We start from the raw sequence: 24,416 nt of genomic DNA on the forward strand, positions 1-24,416 counted from the left end.
GTATTTACTGCGCATGCGTATGCGTTCGCGCGCCTACCTCACTCATTTAAAATTATTGTAGAATGCAGAGTTTCATGGAGATGATGTGTGACAATAATCCATTTTCGTCTCGTAAACACAAAAGAGGACAACAGGAACAGAGGCAATCTTGTTATATAAGGATTTAAGAGCATACATATTTCCAACATAGCAGTAGTCAGTGTCAGTGCGTTAATTAAACCAACTGTAGCCTTACACTTTGGAAATTATGCGACGACAGTAAGCAAGCAGACGATCTTGCTCTTCACGTCTCTCGCTACCGAAGCACGTGTGAGCCGCGGACTAATACGTTTCGCTTTGTTTACGTCTACTTTGTTCTAAGGCTGGAAAGACTTTAGTTAACTTTCTTATGTAAGAAAATTTATGAAGATGACAGTTCACACACCATTGTATCTCGGTCAGCGTGAGAGCAAGTACCCAAGTTTTCGTTTTCTTATCTTCTCCATCACAACTTCAGTTACCCACTGTAATGCGCCGCTATTATAGACCTGTGCTATAGCGCATTACATTATATGCAATAAGGATTTTGGTCTGCACCACATGATATAAATTTTAAAATATATATAACATTTTTCGAATTGAAATCAACAAAATATATTCTAGAAAGTAAAAATGGAATGTTAAGCACATATAATGAAGACAGCGCAGTGATTTAATTTGGTAACGTCCTGGATCTAACGTCAAAAATACGTCAATTGTATTAGTATTTATTAGAGATGCAAGGGCTCGGAAAAAAACCGGCTTTTTTGGAAAAAAACTCGGTTTTTTCTGCTTTGCTTTTTTGCTTGGGAAATTTTGGGCTTTTTTCAAAATACTGCTTTAAATTGATAAAACGGACTTTGTATCACTTCTCTATAACACAAAAAATAATTTAATTAGTGGTTGATGCTGATAATAATATAAAACATCGAAAATAAACTATGAATTTCGAAAAAATATTTCAAACAATTTTTCTTCAACATATTTACATTATGAATTCCACAGGATTAACCAATGTATATAATAAGAATTTTTTAACTTCCTATATACAAAAGTAAGCAGAGTTGGCAAGAACCGTGGTTGTTTTAGAAAATGCCAAAAACCCGTTTTTGGGGGGATGTTTAAACCAGGCTTTTTTGACTTAGATTTTTTGCTTTATGTATTTATATTACATATTCACAGAAATAAGTTTGTTTCGCCTTGATGTTATTATGCAACAGGGGGGTTATGCCGGAAGAACTCCCATAAGCTTAAAGAAGTGCGGTCAGTAAATTTCTTAAGTTGAGAATCTCCCGCCCTAGTCATTGGGAAAATCCCGTCATTACTTGAAATGTAAGACAATAACGGGAAAATCCTGTTATTGCTTTGCATGTAAAATTTAAAGGTCAACGTACCATAATCAGTACGCTAAAACTGAGGTATTAAATTACAAATTTAGTACGTAGATATAATTGAAAGTCCAATCCAAGCTAATGTTGGAAGCTACGTAGGCAATCGATAAATGTTGCCAATTTCTATCAATATATTTAAGCAATATTGGCTTCTTTATAAAACAACACGCATTTAGGCATGCAGAAATATACAATTTGGTTTGTTTCGTATATTTAGGCTTAACATCCTTACGAAATACCGAGGTTATCAAGGAGAAGACTTTCGCTTAAACTGACATCCGAACCGCTACTTGGGTTACGCATGAAAGAAGGTTTGTGGTTCGACCGAGAATTGAACATGGGACACCTTGATTAAAAGGTGAAAGGGAAATTAAACTATTGCAGGTGGTTTGATATCTGGAAACGTCACCATGAAGTTCACACGATTCGCATTTTTCATTCTTTTTATTTTTTTGGTTTAAACCAGTTATTAAAAAAAAAAAGTTGTGTAAACCAGCCAACCCTAAAAGTAAACACTTCTTTTTAAAGAATACACAAATAACTAGCAAAATAGTATGTAGTATTTTTACTTCAAAATATTCCATACCCTCTTTTTGAAACAAAATAAAATTAAAATAAAACATAAGAGAAATACTTAGATTTATATGATACACTTAAAGGCTGCACATCTAGAGCTTTTGGTTCTGTATATTCTTGAAATTCTACAGTTAAGTTTTATAGAACCACCATCACAGTTTACCCAATCCTCAAGTTTTCTGAATTTTTAACAAGAGGGATTCAACATATCATTACGGAACTCCCCCCCCCCCTCAAAAAAAAAAAAAAGACTACGGAATATATTTAAGTTAAGCTAAATACAACTGCACAACAAACATAACTGAGTGATTAGCTTTTGCGCTTCTATCGGGAAGTCCGGGATTCAACCAGCATTCGACCATTCTGACAAAGCTTTTCTTCATTCCATCTGTGAATGTAGAAATAGTGCGTGTACTGTGAGTTGGGCGACTTCCTTTTTTATTGTTTTTAAATCGTTATTATTACTAATTACCAGCAGTGAAGGTTTTGCGAAGGTTAGGGGGGCGGTCTTTTGGACTGAAGCCCGTTCCCCAAAGTTACGGAATGTCTGCAACAAACGAAATATCGATTATTTATGCCTTTACTCATAAACTTTAAGCTCCCGTCAAATAAAAATTACGAATGTTTAAAAAAACTAAACATTAGTAAGAAACCCTTCCCAAAATACTTTTCTAAATCCGCCACTGATTCTCAGTATAAAATGATTTTTAAAGTTGTATCCGGAAGATTATTGCTAAACATATAAACGAAACGAAATATTAGTTATGCCTGTACTCATAAACTTCAAGCACTTCCCAAATAAAATTAGGACTTTTTAGGAAACGAAACAATCAGAAAAACCCCTCCTAAAGTACTTTTCTAAATCCGCTACTGATTATTTGTATACATTGGTATTCAAGGTTGTGTCCGGAAAATTATTGCTAAATCACTTCACAGCTACAGTATAACAGAAATGTGGAAGTACGGTTTGACGGATATATTGAAAAACGTACACTTTGACGGATAAATAGAAAAACGGGCAAGTTTAACTTTTGCGCTAGAAGCTAGAGTACTAAAAGCTCTTAGAAATGAAACACGGATGACAAACTAGAGAAGAAAAAAGATGTCGATAACTCAAAAGTTAAGATAAAGTTAAATAGCCTCTAAAATTACCCTCAAATACTACATTCTTCATGTTAGCTTTAATTCGTAAAACATGTGCTCCATCCATCTCGATGGTGAATTTCAGAGCGAAATATCACATTCAGGTCATGGAATTCTTATCTAACTATAGAATATACTATAAGAAAGCTATTTAGATAGAAAAATCATGAAGTTGAAAAAAGCCAAAATTTCCAAAATTCTCGTTTTTTTCCCAAAAAAGCCGGCTTTTTATGTGAAAAAAACCATCGATTCAAAAAAGCCGGCTTTTTTGCATCTCTAGTATTTATTTGTTGTTTCGAGATCTAAATATAGAGAACCAGTAACAAGATAAAGCAAAGTGCAATTTTGTGGAAACATATGTGTATATATACTGAGAAGATAATTTGAAGTTCAATGTAACAGCCTCGAGGAATTATTCCTTACAATGATAATATTGATATAAATATATAGTATAATTGAAGATAAATATAAATAAATACGATGAGGATATCTGATGTATATATGATAGTTATAATACGTAATTGAAAACAAAAGGGCTGTTAAGGAGATATTGAATATTTGTGAATTAAAGTACGAGTATTATTAAATGTGCATATGTTGTTTCTTGAAGAATTGCATCACGCCATCAGTACTGGTTAAGTTTATATACATCTCATGGAAGGTAAAAGATAATGTTTTAACTGTGGGAGTGTCTGCATCAATGCCCGAACCAACAAAATATATGTAGCACCCTTCCATAAACCTGAAGGTTGGTGATAATAGGGCACTACACCACTTCCTTATATGGACAGGGTGATTTATCTATATTCAGGGGGATGTAAAAAACCGGGAAATTTTGAAAATTAAATAATTTGTTTAAAAATACTATTTATCTTATTTAATAGTAAAAATAATGCCATTTTAAAATTTATACAGTACAAGTTATTTTTTAAAGATGACTCTTATAAGTGAGCTCCTTCTCTACGCAAACATTCCTGCAGTTTCTTCGTTAATTTTTCATGGTTTGACTTAATATCTCAGCTGGAATTTCAGCAATTGCTCCTCATATTTCGGTTTCAATTCTTCCATTGTAGCAGGTCGACTAAGAAACACTGCTTTTAAGATGACCTCACAAAAAGAAATCACAGGACTTCTGATGATAGCATCTTGAACAGCTTGGATATTGTCTGGTGTACGAGCGGTTCACACACGGCCTTGAGGTTTCTTTTTCATTACCAAACCAGTTTGTTCGAAATTACGTATCCATGCTTTAATTGCATGTACTAATGGAACACGATCGTGGCGTTCCAAATTAAAATGACGGTGGAATTCTCTACGTGCCCCCTTCCACACTGTCAATGTTCTTGTAAAACGCTTTGATCGCAAAACCACGTTGCGCACCACTCCAAGTATTCATAATAACTAAATGGCAGGGTGTCATTGACAAGCCGGCGTACGTTATTCAGTGTTACCAAACGCCCCCTGTTGCCAACATAACTTTCAACATTTCCCGTTTCTTTGAATCTCTTGTAATTGGATTGACAAAGTGGAACGTAGCTTATCTGTATTTAATAAGAAAGAGACGAGAATAAGAATTTCTTCTTCCAACTGCTTGAGTACGATAGATATACACAACAATCGTAAAATAATTGAGTGCAAACACAATTGGTGCAGTTTATGATAAGAACGTTTTACAACCCCCACCAAAACCGCGGCTCATATTTGTATTCTACAATAAAGTTTGTTACATCTTTTAAAATTTTGCAGTATTTTCGAGAACGCGACTGCTTGAATAGAAAGCTAATATACACTGAATTTATTAAGCATGAGTGTGTGTTTCACAATGCTTATTTTTACAACGAGTGAAATTTCTCTTCTGTTGCTTACAGAAACAGCATATCAGGATATACAAGCGGAACCCCTAGAATCGTTTTTGGAAATAAAAGAAGTTAAAGATAAGAAATTGGAATTGCAGAAAAAATTAGAAAATTTACGGAAGAAGCATGAAAAGGTGAGTAAAACATTTAAGGAATGTTTATTTGTATTGAAAATAATGTTAAAGTTATGTCGAACATACCTTTATATATTTATTAAGTACTTAAGTATTAAAATGTCTTTTAACACACTGTTAGTATAAATGTTAGTATCGTATTTCGTGTCTTCTTTTCGAGACGTTAAAATTCTCTTAAGAATTGTGAATTTAGGGAACATAAGCTAAACGTTGTATCTTTCATTTTCCAAGGCTCATTACAAAAGTCAATGTCAATGAGGTTAAAGATGATTCCAGTTTCAACCGTAGAGTGTGGAAATTAATACTCTGGTTAACCTTTTTAAAATCCTTTCGTTTTTTAGGTAAATTATGGATTTTGAGTTAAGAAGGTACTGTTTCATTGCTGTTTATCGTAGGATCATGGTTCGTACCTCGTATTTTTTTCTTTTTTTTCACAATAGAGCTCACTTTCAAACGGTGCCTTCACATTTCCCTATCATGTCCTGAGGCGGGAAATTTTGAGAGAAATCGGGATTTTTTCTAAGATTTTTTTTTAATTTTGAGTCCCCCTACCGCCCCGTTCTCCTGTGTCAACACACAGATCTCAAAATCAACTGAAAAATACTAAGGGGTATACTGAATATGTGTACAAAATTTCAAGCTTTTATCTTGAATAGTAAGGACAGGAAAAAAATATTTACGAATAAGCTAAGAGCATCCCCACAATGCCCCAGATGACCCGAAAAGACCGGATGTAATATAAAAATTTCTTAAAACATCCCTATTTATCCTTGGGTCATGTTTTGTACCTCATTCTCTTCAGAATGGAATAGCCTTTCAAACGGTACCACTCTTATGAGTCTATCATGTCCCAAGGAGGAAAAATTTAAAGGAAATAGGGATTTTTGGCGAAAAAATCACTTTTCCCTTAGGTTGGACTCCTCTGGACCTCTCCTGTTCTAACACACAGATCTCAAAATCAACTAAAAATACGGAGGAGTATACTGAATGTGTGTACAAAATTTCAGTTTTCTATCTTGAAAAGCAAGGTAAAAGATATTTACCAGTGCGCTCCCCACAATACCCCAGATTCCCGTATAAAACAGGATCTCAGCTAAAAATTTCCTGAGACATCCCTATTTATCCTAGGATCGTGGTTCGTGCTTCATTCTCTTGAGAATAGAACAGCCTTTCAAATGGTGCCGTTCACATGTCTTCATCATATTTCTGAGGCGGGAAAATCACGAACAAAGGTATTTTTTGCCCCTCTGGACCCCCTGTGTTAACGCAGAGATCTGAAAAAATCTGAATTATACTAAGGGGTACACTAAATTTGTGTGCAAAATTTCAGTCTTCTAGGTGCCAAAGTAAGCCCACCAAAAATAATAAAAGTAAGCTAAACGAAAAAAAAGTGACGTCATCACTTCCTATGTGTCAACGCAGAGAGGCGTGAGATTATACGTAACATATTCTACAATGCCTCTATGCGTGCAAAAGCACAACAAACGCGATCTAAAAAGCTTTATTAGCACTTTTTTAATCGAATAATGAAGGTACTACACTATCGTAGTTACAACTGTGAAAGATATTTAAAGGGTTAAGGAGAGGAAAGGTCCTTACATTCCCACAGCTAAAAAGAACTCAGTCTTTTGGTGTTAAGATTCTGATATTTAAATTGCGTGTAGATTCCTGTGCCCAATCTGGTGGAATACGAATGCACAATGCGCGACCTCAAATATTTATCCGTGGAATTAAAATTATCTCCGTTCTTAAAGATACAAATTTCGAAGATTGTGGACTTTCGACAGAACCATATCATTTGCTTATTTCCTCGTGCTTTATTAAAAAAAAATCAAAACGTAGCGCACGACATAATTTGTCTTAAGCAACTTTATTGTTTCTTTCTGTCAAAAAACGTATTACCTGTGCATGAAATATGTAATATAATTTCTTATATAATGATTAGGGCAACCCAAAAGCATAAAAAGCATAACAGCAATTTACACATGCGATTGATACCTTGAACATGGTTGTGGTTGTCTAAGGGTCCAGAAGAAACTAATTTTAAAAGCATAATTTTAGAAAATAAAGCATAATTTAAAATATATAGCACAATTCTTGGAAAATTCTGTTTAACCCTTTCTGACCGTGTGATTCCATTTGAAATCACAGACTTCCTTGGCGTTCATAGCGCATATATCGTGCCGAATGATTCCAAGTTGTCTCATACGTTGTAGTTACAGCGCCCTGGCAATATATAATTTTGAAAAAATAATGGATTTTCTTACTTCCTTAGACTTCAACATATAATCCACTGAAATCAAAAAATTCCTAATTTCCAAAAAATAATTCAGTTCAAAAAGGGTTAACTACAAGTTTAACATATTGTATTAATATTTATTAAAACCAGTATTTAAAATGCAAAATCATTGAGAACATAACAATGCAACAATGAAAAGCTTATTTATATTTCTGTAAACTTTTCGGTGTAATCCTTTGATGTGGAGAAAAGGGGAAAAAAAAAAGGAGGAGAAAACTTTCTGCCAACAATGAATAGCACACAAGAACTCCACACTATGTTGCTATATGTACCTCTTGAACTTGAGCACTTTCTGTACTTTTTGGTGGCATCTTTTACTTTCCCTTTCTGTATATATGCACCTCTAAGGCTCACACAAGTGATAAAAAACTGACGCGAGTAAAGCATATCTCTTTACAGTGCATTAAGTAGAAAGTTCAGTAAATATTAAAGAAACTGGTTGCATAAAATATTAATGAATAGATCAAGATATTTAGAATATTTAATGTATAGTAAATATTATACATTATACATGATTAATGTAAAACAATGATTGAAATTAACAATAAAGCATAATTTGGAAAAATTAAAGCATAATTAAACAAGAAATAAAGCATAATGTGGGTTGCTCTAATAATGATGATTAAACGGTATGTTTTTCAAAGTATTTATGTGAGATTTTATGTTTTCCAGTGAAGACAGTAAATTTTAAGTGTATATATTTGCATTAACGACTGTATTTTGAAGAAAGTAGATTCAAGTATTTACTAATAGTTCAGCATTAAGTAATATATTTTTTTTATTTCTGGTTGTAGGAGAAAAATAACTTCTGTAAAGTCAAAATATCCAAATCCTCTCAGGAACCAGAAAAACCCAAGTCGAAATTTAGTGTTGGACATAAACTAGTCAAAATGTCGTCAAGTAAAAATATGTAAGTTACTAGTTTATATATATTTGATACTTTTAATGACATTCGTTATAATTGAGTAACATGTTTGATCAGTGTAGATTTTTTTATTATTATTATTATTATTATTATTATTATTATTATTATTATTATTATTATTATTATTATTATTATTATTATTATTATTACACTTAAATATAGCTTTTAAATGGAGAATCGAGAACGAAAATGGAAAATGCTACTTGATTTAATAGGATGGATATTTAATATTCATTTAAAATACCCCAAATATCCCAGAAGCACTCACAACTGTCGAAAAGTGTACTTTCAGGAAGAAGTTACTTTCCATCCTTTTCAGCATATCTTTTTAGAAAAGTAATATTGGTTTGATTACACTCCGTTGATTATCTTCTTCCTAATAGCATTATTTTCTTATTTCCAGAAATTCTCATAAAACTTCTCGTGTAACTAAATATTCTTCTCCGTGATTACTAACTGGTATCATAAAAATTAAATGTTTTTGAGTTTAACTTATTACGATTATACCCTTTAGACTAAATAGGGCGAATGATTAATGGAAGTGAATGATTTTTTGTACTCGACCACCGGGAATCGAACTCGGGACCACATACACAACCGGTATCGTGTATAGCTGATTAATAATTAAAGAAACATTATTTACAAGTCTCGCTTGCTTTATTTGACTCCATCGATAACGTAATTTGGTTGAGGAAGACTGTTAACACTGCAGTAAATTTAATCTCCTCAATATTCCTCAAGATATACTCCTTTTTTAATCACAATATTCCTTTAAACTAGGACTGTAATGAGTTTTGAAGAAAGAGTACGTAAGTTGAAGATTGAGGACTACTAGGAATGAAATGAAATGAGGTCTTTAAATTTTACGTCCTACGGTTATGCCGGCTAGGCTTAAGGAGACGGTGATGACTAAAAATGGGTGAAAAAGTTAGAATGAAGAAAGTGTTGGAAGGAAACGGGAGAAGCCCGAGAAAACCCACGTATAATGTGTTCTGTGTTTGTCCACCACAAAGCTCACTTGGCACGAGCCGAGATCGAATTAGAGATCTCATGCACCAGACATGAGCGCTCTACTACTGAGCCACCACGGAAGAACTATTAGTGGTAGGAAAAGTAATACAGCAAAACCTTTGAACTTCGCCACCTCTCTAAGTTGGCCACCTGCTTATCTTGGCCTAGTTCGTCTTGAACCTGCATTTTTCCATAAGACATTTGTTACTTTGTTACTCTGTAAGTTGACCGCATTGAAGCAGTGTTTAGCCTATGATGATAATGATAAATTTACCTGCGTATCTTGGCCACGCAAAATACCGTTTTGTTATTTTTCTTAACTCTTTCGTATTCCCATATGAGAGGAAGATGTTCTGTATTTGTAACTGGAGACAAAGAAGCATGGATTCCCACGATTTGTTCTTGGAGGTCAATGGCCAGAACACTACCTGATAAAGGGGTGGTGAAGGAAGATTTGAATAAGATAAAGCACGTACAGGAATTTAGGAAATGATTGTACGTATTTTTTTACCCTGTCTGTATTGGTCTATATGGGATCCTTTCATCAGTAGTCCCGGAAAATTCTCAAGGTTCAAGCTAACCATCTCAATTGTCAACTATTGGCACCTGATGGTTTGTCGAAAATTAGCGGAGGTTTTGAAATGAATTCCCTTAAGATTTTCTCAAAACATCTTTTGCTTCGAGGGAAACACTTGTAGCTCATTAACAAGAGGTGGTTAACTACAAAATTAGAATGTGCATATGTGCCAGAAAAAATAAATAAATAAAATAAAATTAAAATAAAAGGAATCTCTAGAATGAATCATCGTGAATAAATTTATTATTAACTGATTCGCTATTTTTCGAAAAACGTCATAAACTGCATATAAATTGTTCAGTTTATCAATTTATAATTTTGCTTTTCTTGTTTTCAATTTGAATCACTCAGTGTGCAATATCAATTTCAATAAACTGCATATGGTTGTTTGTGTTATAATGTTTTCAATCCGAATAATTCAGTGTACCAGACTAGTTTTCAGGAAGAGAAAGCTACATGTACTGTATTAAACATACTGTAGTAATTTTTTTTCTAATGCTGTATATTGTTATGATTACTCTATATACATTAGTAGCTGTCGTGTCATTGCTTATTAAAATTTTACAATCAAGTAATACTAGAAATCCTGTGCTAAAAATACACGAATCACACTTATTTTCTGTAAGTTGGTCACTTATCAATGGAACCGATGGTGGCCAACATAGACAGGTTTCACTGTATTAGAAGAAGGTAATCAGCGTTAAACTGTCGCTCCACAATCAACGTTAGTTTTTTGAAAATATATGTTCTGAAGAAGAAAATAACTTTTAGCCGAAACGTTCACATTTAGATGATTTTCGATGCATTTAGGATAAGTATTTTTAAGTAATAATACATTGTATTATCGGTCTAGGAAGAAGGTCCATTTAAACCTCTATCTTTTCATTAACTCATAATTTCCTTTTAAAACATGATATTGCATTTGATTGTAACGGTAATTTTGAATCAATCCGGCAACCGTGACGGAAACTGCCATATTACTGTAATTATTGATATACGTGGTACTGTAATTATTGATAAGAAAAATATACATGGTAATTAATAAGCAGTCATACATTATTTTCGTCGAGAGTGTGGTTTTTGGTTAATACGCACTGAATGTGGTGAAAATTCTGTACGTGAAACACAAAGGGTATTCTGAAAAAAAAGAAAAAAAAAGTTTAGTGTTCATAGTATGCCAAGCATGCGAACAGTTCTTTCGTTGGGAAGGAGTTTGAGACAACTAGCTCTCTTCAGAGCAAAAGTGATAAAGATTGGAGAACATTGTGTTACGTGTGTAGTTGTGTTTACAAGAAATGGAATATATTCCCAACATTTGCCGTCTTAGAAAGATTCTCCGACCTGTAAAGTATATTCAGAACTATTTATACTGGTTTGTAATGAGCAGTGATATATATAAAGTGAAAAAGAAGGCAAAGTAAATATAAAAATATAAAAAGATATGGGAAACAGAGGTAGGACGTTATAGACAGTCAAAACCAGTGAGGCGGTTCGCAGACAGGTTAGTAACATAAGTATTTTCTCACTTACTTCTGAGGGAGGCGGTTCGCAGACAGGTTAGTAACATAAGTATTTTCTCACTTACTTCTGAGGGACAAGGTTACTTACATGCGGCAAATGTGTGATCAAATGTACTGGTGTGATCGGTTTCTGTTCGGGGATGGGTAGGACGGAATTTAAACGCTGCAAGAGTATCAGTGATCGATCGTGCGAATCGAAAGTAGAATTAAAGAGTTTCGTCAATGTAGATAACTGGACATTGAGCACATAATCATAATTCATTTTCTATTCGTGCTTACAGGTTCCTTCGTTCTATCATATATTTGTATGATCTGTAACTTTCAGGATGTTTGACAGTGATACACGACAGGACCTTCTCTCACTCCACTCTGATGGCGAGTCATTCTACATTTGAAAGCAGTGTGTCTAGTGCTTTCAGTGCGTTTATGTTCTTATCAATCAAGCATCTTTTGTTTGATTTTCGAATGTGCTTGAAACACTACTTTGTTTCATTCTAGAAAATAAATCACCTCCTTCCTTCTCACAAAGAGGCTGTAGTTAGATCCTGTCTGTGTTGGAAAATACCAAGTGTTTCTAACCAGTTAATGTATGTCTAATAACAATTAGAGCATATTATATGTTATAATAATGATTAAATATTAAATTTCTTTTCTGTAAAATATGGTACATTCTTTTGTGCAACTCTTCAATTCAGGCACGAACTCCCAGGAGCTTCAGGAAATGTTGGTCGACGTCTTTCATGTGTTACTCGAAGTCCATCAGACGACATGATAGGACATCAAGCCCAGGAAGAAAAAGATCTGAGAATAAAATACCACGAAGCGGTGAGTAAAATGTAATTGTGTTGTATTGTGAAAAAAATAATATATATTCTGTCTCCAATCTTCATTTATGGTTACCAGTAACTGAAAACGTTTTGAATGTGCTGTGAAGAGTAGACTTAACATCATGAGGTGTCAGTTTCAAATCACAATGGTAGACATTCAGATATCTTGAATAGTGTATCTAGAAACTTGCGGGTATATTAAACCAGAATAATAAAATACACGTAGTTTAACTGGCATATTTTTTGTAAAAAGACTGTAGTAGAACTTGCGTGGTCCCTTTCTTTTCTTCCTTACTTTTGCTTCTAAATTACTTCGGAAGCACGAATTTCTTAATGCCAAATCTTGAATATTTCTGTCTATATGCTATATTTGTTGTTCTACATAAAAGTAGATATATTCTACATGCTATTTGTGTTCCGTATAAAAAGTATTTATCCTTTTCATACTAGGTCTGTTCTTTTGTACATAAAAAATTAAGTTTAACGTCCCACGATTATGCCCTTTAGGCTGAGGGAGACTATGATTAAGGCAAGTGAATGAAGGTAGAACAGTTGGCTAAATGAGATTGTGTTAGGAAAGGGAAAATACCCGGAGAAAAGCCACGGGCACGATATTGGCCACCACAAACTTGGCCGGGGATCGAACCAGGAACCCTACGCATGAAAAAAAAAACGCTCTACCACTAAGCCACTGTGCTTGTATGGAAGTAGATATCTTCTACATGCTATTTTTGTTTTGTATGAAAGAAGGTATTTGTGCTCCTTTTCAGTCCTAAATTTGTATTGAATAAGATTTAATTTGCAAATCTACTTAAAAAAAATATATACTTATACACCACTAGGAACGTTCTTGGAATTGCTCTATTTAGATGTCTTTTATTTCAGTGTTACAAACTACCGAAATTTTTTTGGTTGGTAAACCTGATTAAACATGAACATGGATTTTGATGCAACGAGACAAAGTTCACTATTTTGCAATCTGGTTGTAAACTAATGAGATCCCACTGTTTGTCTAGAACTAGGCAATTCAAGGCAAAATCTATCTTATCTTTCTTAACATGTTCGCGTAAAACATGAAATCCGTAACAGATTATACACTGGCCCCACTGAGTTAGGCACACACCTACATAGTATCGTGTCGGCCTGACTCTGGCCTTAAGAATTGGAGGCAACGTAATGACTCCATTAGCATCTAGACGAAAGTATTACAAGCCATGCATCCTCCATAGCGACCCTCAGCTGATCCATGTTCCTGTTGGGGTACAGCTCTTTCCACGACATCCCACAAATGTTCCACTGGATTCAAATATGGACTGCGAAAGGGCCACTATATTAACTGGAAATTGGTAGAATGTTCCCGAACCACCCAGAACCCCGTCGCCTTTGCACTGTTCCAACCTGGCATGCGGGATTCATGGCTTCATGCAGCTGTCGCCAGATTTGGACTCTCCTATCAGTGCGATAAAATCGGAATTGGGTCTCATCACTCCAGGGTACCAGTTTCCACTGTTTCCATGGTCCAATTCTTGTGCCTTTTAGCCCATGCAAAGTGTTCAGTCCACTGGCGGCCACTCGGGGTGGCGTGCGGCTTCTGAAGTAGAGACGATATAGGGAACGTTAAACTGTCTATGCACTAACAGTTAGGATGGAATCCTCATTCAGTTGGGATGTGTTTTGCGCATAATCTGGCTGCTATTGGTTCATACGATATGGCTCAGCTGGCGCAGTCTACGTTCATTGAGAGCGCACTAACCTTTGCGCTGTGACCGGTTTCCAAATGTCCTCCTTGCATTTACATAAACTCGACGTACGTTTGAAACTGTGATATGCGAGAACGCACGGTGATTTACAATCTCTGAAATGGAGTACCCCATTCATTAAGCATCAACAGTTTACCCACTGTCAGACATGTCTAAGTACCGAGCTTTTCGCATTCCGCTTGTCACGACTACTGCCCCTTGCAGCCACAGGTTCTGCTTACGTTTACCCCCAATCTGAGTAATCGGGGCAACGTATATGTGGGCATGGCAGTTCGAGAATTTCACACAGTCAGGTGTGCTTAGTTTGGGGACACGTCAGTTTATAGTATATTTTTTAGTTAGGGTAGACACTGTAACTTTAGTTCGTGTATAATCACATTGAAAAGTATTATAATACTTAACTTTCGAAAGACATTTACTGTATTCTGTAGATAACATAAGAAATAACACCATTTCTGTGTACTTTCTACACAAAAGATTACTGCAGTAATTTTGAAGTGGCTCAGTGGTGGAGTGCTTACCTCTAGGTGCTCTCTTATAGATCTTATAGCTTTCATGTCTTACAGGTGAACTTTTTCAGATAATTAAATTTATAGATTTTTCATAGTAATGTCTCATATCCCACTGAACGATTTCACCCTATGTTGTATTCTCAGCAAATAAACTGTGCTTTCTAATGTCAGTTTTCAAAATATTCAAATTATCTGCATCCTAGTTTTCATATGGCGCCCATACTTTTCTATCGGAAATCTGGATTCGATAACCATTTGTAATCTGCAAATATCTAATTTCATATGGTATAGGCGTTTGTCAGTTTCGTGATAGTACATTTATAAACTATCACGTATTCTAAGTAGATATGTGTATAATAATATGCAGCGTCGTTAACGAAATCTTAGGAATTACTGTATAATTAGAAACAGTATACTTACTTGCACTGGTTTTGTGTTTCAGATATTTAATATTGTTGGAAAAAGTGTCAACGCTGCACAAGAAAGCAACTTAAAGGTGCTAAAGGATGAATTCGAACACAAAACAGCAGAAGTAATGGATAAACTTCAAGTGATACGCCATAATGAAATAAAAGCACTCTCCAAAATCCATAAAGACAAGGATGAGATGGTTCGGTAAGGATTTGGAGTAGATGTTTCAGTCTTTGCATCATTCATGATTTGCTGATCTCTCTTGATATTTGAAGCAGACATAACGGGTAGAAATTAATAACAAGAAAGTTGATATGCTGTGGTGTTAAAAGTTTTTAAATGTAGTCTTCAATACTGACTGCTAACATCATTATGAGTTCTAGATACATTTTGATGGAGCTTATAGTTTACTAAATTGCCGTATTTACGCGAATCTAAGACGCCTTCGAGTGTAAGACGCACCCTTGGCGAAAATGAAAAAACCTACACTGCATTGATTTTAAAAAATAAATAAATAAATAAATAAAAATAATAAACAAGGAAAAACAAATAATGTTATGGGAAAAAAGAAATATTGAACTTACTGCTGGAATTGACGGTATATTCATGTGCATCTGCTGGTACTTGTTTTCTTTTCTAATGTAATTACGGTACAACACTTGCTTGCGTCAGTTTTATAACAATCCATTATCGGTATCATTTCGCGTAAAATGCACTATTTTAGTTCTGCATTCTGTTCGTTCACACAAAATACACATTCTTTACAGAATTGTGTCTAACGGGATTAGCAATTTTTGGCAAACCTTCATCTAAGATGGCGTAAATTTCCATAACTCAAATGTAAGACGCACCTTGAACTTGGAGGCAAAAAAATCAACAAAAAAGTGCGTCTTAGAATAGCGTAAATACGATATTTAAATATAGTCTTCAATAATAATTCGTAATATCATTATGAGTTATAGATACATTTTGAGGTAACTTATAGTTAATTACATTAAGTAGCAAGTTAAATTCCTAGCATAAATTATAATTCTAGTTGTTGTTTTGTATTATATAAATTAACCATATACTTTCGAAAGGGCTTTTTTTTCATTCATTACTTCCTCAGTGTTTCGTTGTAATTTGGTGAAAGCTTCAGCGGTTCTCAGGATCAGTATTTTCCTTTGAAACCAAAAGTATTTTAGATCAATGCAATATTTGTATGGTTAAGGAGATAATGATAAGGTAAAAGTTGTTCACAGTTTTGTTGAAAACGAGAACTTTAAAAAGCCCGTAAACTTAAGTTGAAGACAAGATCTTTAGAAAGCCCGTATACTTAACATCTCTACATACACAGGATAATTTGTTCGTTTGTTTGTTTCCTTGAAATAAAGCTCTGAGGCAAATATGACTACATTTGATTGATGTATTTCGCTTAATTGATAATACAATCACGCACCTTAACCAGGCTGAAAAAAAAAAAGTTCATTGCATGACTTTTTTCTTATTATTAATTTTAAATTTAAAACTGTTTTCTTCCCTGAGAAATACGAGATAGCTTCTGATAACAATGAAATGTGTCATTAGAAATTTAGCAGATTTTGAATTATAACATTTCTTTGTTGTTTTCAGAATAAAACGTGAAGTTAATACAAGTATGATCGAGAGAGGTGTGAAAGAAAGATTGCAGTTGAGAAAATTATATGAGAAGAAAAGAGAAGAACTAATTGGTCAGTACGATGAATTAAGAGCGCAATTGGAAGAAGAAAAAATGAAGGTAAATTTCGTATTAGCTTTGCAAGTTCTGCATCTTTCTCTTCACCATTTGAATGGTTACTTGTTGTACTCTCCCGATTTTAAAGTCTTTTTTTCTTGTTTTACATCTATAATGATAATTATGTTTTATTAATGATACTGTTCTTGCAAGTAATATTGCAGCCAGTAATGTTATGAGTCATATGTAATGTAAATATTGTAACTGTTTAGAATGCATTGTTAAAAATAGTATTAGTAGAGCTTAAATTATACATCTCGGGGATGTGCTTACTTCCTTTGAAAGCATAGCGTAGCTTGTCATCTGGAATAGCCTGGATAAACTTAAGTCTTCATATTCACAAATAATATGTACTATTTATTACTAAGAACGTTAACGATAGTCTAGTAACTGGCTTTGGAGTGAGTAAATCATGATTTTTTAACTATACAAAAATCTTACACCGAGTTGACCACCCTAGCTTAGAATATGATTCTCAACTTTTAGTCCTTTGAATACAGACACTTAAAAAATAAATAAATAAAAATAATAAAGGATCGATTTTATAGAAGTAAGACGTTGAAGAGAGTTTGGGACAAAATCGTTGTGAATTTCAAAAAGCAAAATTACATATAACAATAACAGATTTGACATATATATATATATTCACATTTCAGGAACTTCAAGTATTAATCAATTTCGTTTAGTTAACTAGCATTATTAATACACTTGGTTACTTACAGCCATACTTGCAACGTAAAAAGAAATAAGAAAAAATACCATAAGATTATAAATTAAACTAGTCGGATTATTTATAAACAAGCAAAAGGTTTACAGCTATGCCTTATAATGTTACTACTGTCGCTGGTAAAAGTAAATTTTGTAAAGTTGAAGTTTGCGTTTTGTTCCAATAGAAGTGCTACTGTATATCCTAATAGCAAAGAATTTAAACGTTACTTCATTCGAAAGTTTTTTATTACAATTAAGTTAGAATCTCACACATATTTGAACTGTAGGAAGTGTAATTCGTTGGAAGATTGGATTCTTCGGAGAGTCGAGGGCTTTACTGCTGATTTAGCATTCCCAAACCTAAAGTTTTCCCAATCCTAATTTGTAATGTTTCAAAAACTGTTTCGTTGCTATCTTCAAACTCTTACGAAAGACACAAAAAAATTAGTACTAGTTTTCTAATTCTCGAAGAACGAGTCATACAATATTTATAAATATTGTAACGTTCCACGTGTTTTCACACGTGGTAAATGTAAACACTCTACAAACGACATCCACGAGGAGGACATCGTCCACCATCGCCAACGGTCGGTAAATGACGGAGATCAACGAAGATACCCGACATTTTAAGATAAAAGAGGAGAGTACACCACAAAAGACATTAATCTTGCCCGGTTGATCAAACCACCAACTCTCTAAGACGCCTGGCCATTGAGTTCCTTTGCTTTCTCTCTAAGACGCTCGGTCATTGAGCTTCTTTATTTTCTCTCTAAGACGCTCGGTCATTGAGAGGCACTTATCCAATATACCCTAAGACACGTGGTCATTGGATTCCTTTAAACCTTACCAACAAACCTCCTAAATATTAGAGAAACTTGTACTTATTTGTAATATTTTGTATTCAAGAGGAAAACTTTTATAATAAAAGATCAAATTCCCGTGTACCATCTTTAGCTCTACCCTAAAAGAAACCTCTATAATACATTGTCGCGTGCGTGCCTTGGATTGATAATACGTTTCAAGATGCATACGAAATATTTTTGTAGGTTTTTTTAAAATTCTGATTAAGAATAGTGTATGTTAAAAAACAAACTGTCAGTGAGATGAGATATAGCGTTTTGAAAATAAACGTATAAAAACTGTATTACGAAAAGTATTTTTTTTAAATTATAACAATATTCTTTGGATTCGCAATTAATTTGAATTATACATTATTTTTGTTACTATTAAATCGTCGATCCGTATAGTAACGAATTGCAACTCCACTTCTTTCAAGGTTCATACGCATTCCAAAAAACACGAAAATTTGTTTTCATTTTTATATACTGAAAATATGGAATACAGTTGGAATATTCTTACACATGCATCATGCACAAAATCTTATACATATATCAAGTTTCATAATTTTTTATTGCATAATATCCCATTAAAGTATTCAAATATAATTACGCGTTTTTTTTTTTTCACTCGAGCACCAATTAATTGTTTTTACTACTTATCTCTATAAACATATTGTCACGGAGGAGATTCTAATCAATTTTAAGGATTTGTATACATATATACACCGATTTTTTTAAATAATGAAAACATCTGAAGAACATAATACTTAGCTCTTAATATGGCGTAAGACCAGGGGTTTTCAAACTTTTTGCAGTTGAGGCTTCCCTCAACAACCAAAATCTGAACGCACCTCCCCTGTCAAAAATGAAATTTGCCAACAACATAAATACATGTATCCCTAAAAGAAAGACTATCACTACAATAAACTATGTTTCATTAATAGAAATATCTTATTAAAGTAGATGATCTACATTGTATACGCTGACTACTCCTTCTAATGGTATTAGCCGGTGTTAATAATTATAAATTGTGTTAAGTCAGATATGTATGTTAAAATGAAAATACGAGCAAAGAGGGAATTTAAATAATAAAACCCGGCACATTTAAATGTGGAACAAAGTCAATGGGAAGTAAGACTATTCATGAATGGCAGTAGTACTTTAGAAGAGAAAGAAAAATTCAGCTAACATGGCTTAACGCGAAATTCCGAAGACACTGTTCTACAGATATAAAGTAGAAGACCGTTAGTGGCCATCTAACAAGCAATATACAGATTTAAGCCAAAGGTGAAAGGGTCATCAATGTGGAACAGAGGTGATAGAAAGGCCTAGTCCAGTATGTATTACTAAAGAAGAAGGGTGCACACTTTAAGTATGGTGTTGCATTATAAATATGTTCCTTTGTAGGGTCTTTCTTTTAAAGGTACTCGCGTCTCCCCTGACAACCTTCGGCGCCTCCCCAGGGTGGCGCGCCGCACAGTTTGAAAACCTCCTGCGTAAGACCATTGTTAGTTTACAGAACATTTGTAATTAATCGTGGAATTAATTCGTGCATGTCATAAATTGGTTCCTGAGGAAGGTTGTACCATTCTTCATGCAGTATAGCACTCAGTTTCGTTAGCGAGGATGGAGGGGCTTATCTGATCCGGATTCTAACTCCATAACTGACTCTTGGTGTTCAGTGTTTAGGTCTAGGGATTGAGCAGGCCAGGGAAAGTAATGTACTTAATTCTAATGTTCGTAAAATTACGCCTTAGAGCTCCAACAGTGTTATTTAACGCGTTATTATGTTCAAAAAGCGGAATTGGGTGTAAACATCATCTGGATCATACTGGTGATCACCAAAAGTTCCCATATAACCACGAGCAACATTGTACCCTGTAAGCGTAATCATAAGACCCATGGAATAAAGGAGACCGTAACCCACAGTATTACCGCCGCCATCATGTTCCAGAGAAAGAGTCTTTCTCTTCTTTGGGAGTCCACCATACATAAACACGGCACTGGTTGTTGCGTGTTATTTGGCGCTGTTCCAGGTACTGATTAAGTTTCGCAGCCACTTTTGCTGCATTCGCTCTACGGTCCTTAGTTGCAATCCTTTTCGGTGATGAATATTCCCTGCTATTGAAACTCTTCTTCCATCCACTAATACAGTTCGCTGATTTATCTTTGCGGCGAACTCTGTAGGTTATCACCACTTTGGACACTATTCGTCGCAACACGTACTAACTACCTAAGATCACTTGCGCCAAATGTTACTTTTCTCAGAAAATTATTTCAGTTTACCTCTTTCATGTTTCGAAAACTATAACATTTTTCTACCTTGATCTCTGGAGGAATACCGAGAGATCTTTCAGCTGCTGATGTAAGTTATTGTACAAAATCTGAAGTGTCAAGGAGAGTGCATGAGCCACATGTAGATATGTCCAACATGCTTTCCCTTATTTGTTTTCACAAAATAAATTGTTGCAACACTATTTTTAATCCTCACTAAATACTTACAAGTACATAATAACAAGATATCAACAAATATCTTGACGTTGGACTTGTACTCTGTTGTTCTTGTTATCGAAAAATAAATAAAGACAACTTCAAGTTGGAAAGACTTCATAGTATTTCTATCAGTTTATCGTCTAGGTCAGTTTTCCCAATTTGTGGTCCGCGGATCCTAGGTGTTCGTAGATCAAATTTAGAAGGTCTGTTGCGTTATTTACATCTTAAAATTTTAAATAATGAAATGGGCCACCTATATGTATAATCTGCATGTGTAACCTGCATCTGTATGCATAATATAAATAAAAAATTAATTATTGTTAATATTGTTGCATACCTTTCAACTACTACGCAGATACTAAAATATAAAGGTGTGGGGTCCATACGTTGCGTTCAAACTAGAAATTGGATCCGCAATTCTGAAATATTTTGGGAATCACTGGTCTAGGCCTTCATGCCGCGCATTGACATATCATGTCTCCTTCTGTAATTTATTCTGGATTCCTGAACCAAATATATTTATTTTTTTTCTCATTTTTCATTCAGAGCTATGGACATATTACCAAAGATTATGATCAAGGGAAAGTACAGTTACCGTCAAATGCGACAGGTGAAGAGTCTCAGTTGCCATCAACGTCTAATAAGTCGGGTGAGGATAGTCAAATAATAGCAGCTTCAAGTCCACCCGTAGAAAATTCACAGTCTCCATCAACATCCAGTGCAACTGGGGACAATGCTGTTCAGTGACATCTGCAGGAGGATCAAAAGGAAGTCACAGGTAATTTAGAGTGTAAGCCTGTTTAATAATTTATGTTAGTACCATGTATATTTCTGATTCCAAAACTAGGTTGCCGCTTGCTTTAGAGACGTATAATGTGGAGTTTTTCTTTGCTGAACAGAATCACTAGCTTTCATTAAGCTGTATCATTACACTCATCCTCACCCAGTGGCGTACCCAGAACTTCAAGGAGGTCCAAGCACTGAATCTCACATCTTTTACGACAAGCGTGAATTTTGTATGTGTTCTAATATAGTAAATGTTTATTTTTCCATATCATGCTCAAGAGAAGTGTTAAGCCCCGAAATCTTTTCCTTGCGTATACCACTGTTCTTGCTTACATTCACCTTGAACATTCGCAGACTCATAAGTCTCTTTCGGTGAGGAAGACTAAGAGAGATCTTGTCTGCTTTGATTTTTAGTGTAGTTTCATAGTATGTTCTGAAAATAATCTAGTATGTGGTGTAGATGTATTTTTTGTAATTCTTTGTTAAAAGTATGGAAGACGTATTAGATTCAGAAATATACGGTGTTATGATTGTAAATTGTTGCAGTATTCCTATTGGTTGTTTCGTACAGAGTTTTGAAGGAAGTGTGGTGAATTGTTTCTAAATATGAGTTCTTATACCAAAAAAGAAAATCTTGACTGCTTTCAATGGAGTGCGGTCAATAAATTAGTTGCCATTATCGCCATTATTTCTTCCTTCCTAGAAACTCGTTTTCTGTCTGAAGTCAAATACTTTACCAGTTGCTTGATAATACTAGTTCAGTAACGCGAGAATTACGTGCCTCAGCGTAGAATATAGTCTGTGATCACATATGCTAACTATTCACATGTACGGTGACACTTAAACAAACAAATGGAAGCCGCTACATTGTATATGAATTCCGAATTGCTTCGACAATTCCAAAAGTCTTAAACGAGTATAGTAAACTTTAAACTTCAATAATATTAACAGAATATATTGTAAAATTTTGTGTATTTTTGTTTTATATATAAGGAAGAGGTAGAGCAGTTAATAAAAAGAGTGTTTGGAATTGATTTTTATTACTAGTTTTATTATAAAAATTTATTATAAGAGTATTTGTATAAAAATACTATACAATTTGGTTTTTATTTAAAAAGGTAAGTAAAAGGTAGTTTTTGACCGAGTGGTCGCAAACAGGATTTTTAATAGAGCCCCGTAGCAGGCTAAGAGAAGTGGAGTTAAGGAACCAATGTTCCGTAGCAAGTAAAGGCAGGTTAAATTGCCAACAAAGCCCCGTAGCAGGCTAAGCTAGGAGATAAGATAGGCGTAGTCCCGTAGCAGACTAGAGGCCTGGAGTTAGGTTACTCCAAAAATTTTGTAGCAAACTAGAGGAAAGTTATTAGAGAATTGGTGTTGAGTTGTTTTTGTTTAATTTATAGGGTCCTTTTGGGTGGCGGTGGCGCTGCTGCTCCAATGTTGTTTTTTGCTCCATGGGAGGGGCTAAAAGCTGTTGTTTGCATGTGATTATAGGTTCCTCTGACGAAAGATTTTTTTGTTAAACCATGTGGTGTTGTTTGTAAACATTAAAGCGTAAAACTGCTTGTTTACGACATCACATAAAATATTACAATATATATATGTAAACATAAAAAATAGGAAGAAATTTAAATTAAATAGCCATGTGCACAAAAATCGCTAAAGAAAGTGAGATCATTCATTGATCGTAGAAATGAAGATTCAGAATCACCTATGTAACGTCCAATTTCCAAATATTTTGGCACAAATGAATTTAGAATCATATGATGTATCTGTTCTGTGAGTGATAGCTGTTAATACTCTCTTTGTTACAGCGTTTTTGAAATTTTCAGCTTCAATTAGATCGTAACTAAGACTTTTTGAGTCATGTTTACTTAAAAGTAATCACCTCCGAAAGTACTTTCCTACATTTTCTTTACGTTTTGTATATACAAAAAGACTGTTAAACTAACTTTCAACCTCTCAAGGGATAAAAAGGACACTTCTTTCCCAATGTATTTTTATTGTAATCTGCTTCGAGATGCGAGTTCGAAAAATAAAACTTATTTTAAAAAGAAAAACTTTTTTTTTCTTTTTAAGTCTGGAATATTACTTTTTCCAGTTTCAATTTAAATGAAGAACATGGTAGGTTCTTCAATGCTACTATAGTTTCGCGATTTGTAGAATTGACAGAACTACTTTCAACAATTTTGTCACACACAGTTATCGTTTCCAATTTTCAGAAACTAAAGTCTCATTTGGGAGCATAGGCAGAAAAACTATTTATGCTGCATTTGGAGGTTCGTAAAGTTGGAGGAAGAAGCTGTTTTATGGTGTTGCCAAAATTTCTGTTTCATATATAGAGTAACAAACTTACTCGTTTATAATAATAACAAAAGAAGTTCAATCGTATTAAGGCTACGACATACTCAAAATGCAATTCACTTCTTCAATTTTGCGAGGACAGCTCATGTTATTTCCTCTAATTGAAGCAGATCTCCAGTATCCCATGCTCCAATGCTTGTTACACAGTGTATTTGACTTCTTTTGACCTATCAACTTGAAACAAAACATCGCAGCACGCCTTATTCTAAACACGAAGAACCGTAGTGCTGGCGATCTTTCTGGGAGTTACGTCCTCTAGGGAATCCCTTGTTGAAGAATGCATTTTTGAATGGCATATGTGTGACTTCTTTTACGCTGATATGGACCGCCCTCGAGTTCTAAATAACGCATGTTGAAATGTAGCTTTTCCACTCCATCACAGGTCCGTATGAACTTTATTTTGATGTGAAGAATCTCCTTTTACAGCTTTTCGGTACAGTTCATTAACAACCTCTGTGTATATATATAACAATTTATGAATTTAGGCAAGTCAGCGAAATTTGCAGCTTTTTCAGA

General features: G+C 34.4%; 1 protein-coding gene across 2 annotated transcripts in view; it reads left to right on the plus strand.

Annotated features, from left to right (window-relative positions):
- Plc21C (Phospholipase C at 21C) overlaps positions 1–24,416 on the plus strand; it is a 131,120-nt gene that overhangs the window by 87,769 nt on the left and 18,935 nt on the right. The window contains exons 19-24 of one of the 2 annotated variants that reach the window (XM_081758703.1): positions 4,997–5,118; positions 8,212–8,327; positions 12,146–12,275; positions 14,992–15,164; positions 16,572–16,716; positions 21,300–21,543. In XM_081758703.1, the coding sequence (XP_081614829.1) occupies positions 4,997–5,118; positions 8,212–8,327; positions 12,146–12,275; positions 14,992–15,164; positions 16,572–16,716; positions 21,300–21,500 (887 nt within the window). In that variant the 3' untranslated portion in view covers positions 21,501–21,543. The remainder of the gene's footprint in view (positions 1–4,996; positions 5,119–8,211; positions 8,328–12,145; positions 12,276–14,991; positions 15,165–16,571; positions 16,717–21,299; positions 21,544–24,416) is intronic. The other variant, XM_081758704.1, reaches the window with a different exon arrangement.

Source organism: Thermobia domestica, chromosome 5, assembly GCF_964235325.1.
Source record: "Thermobia domestica chromosome 5, izTheDome1.hap1.1, whole genome shotgun sequence".
NCBI classification, from domain to species: domain Eukaryota; kingdom Metazoa; phylum Arthropoda; class Insecta; order Zygentoma; family Lepismatidae; genus Thermobia; species Thermobia domestica.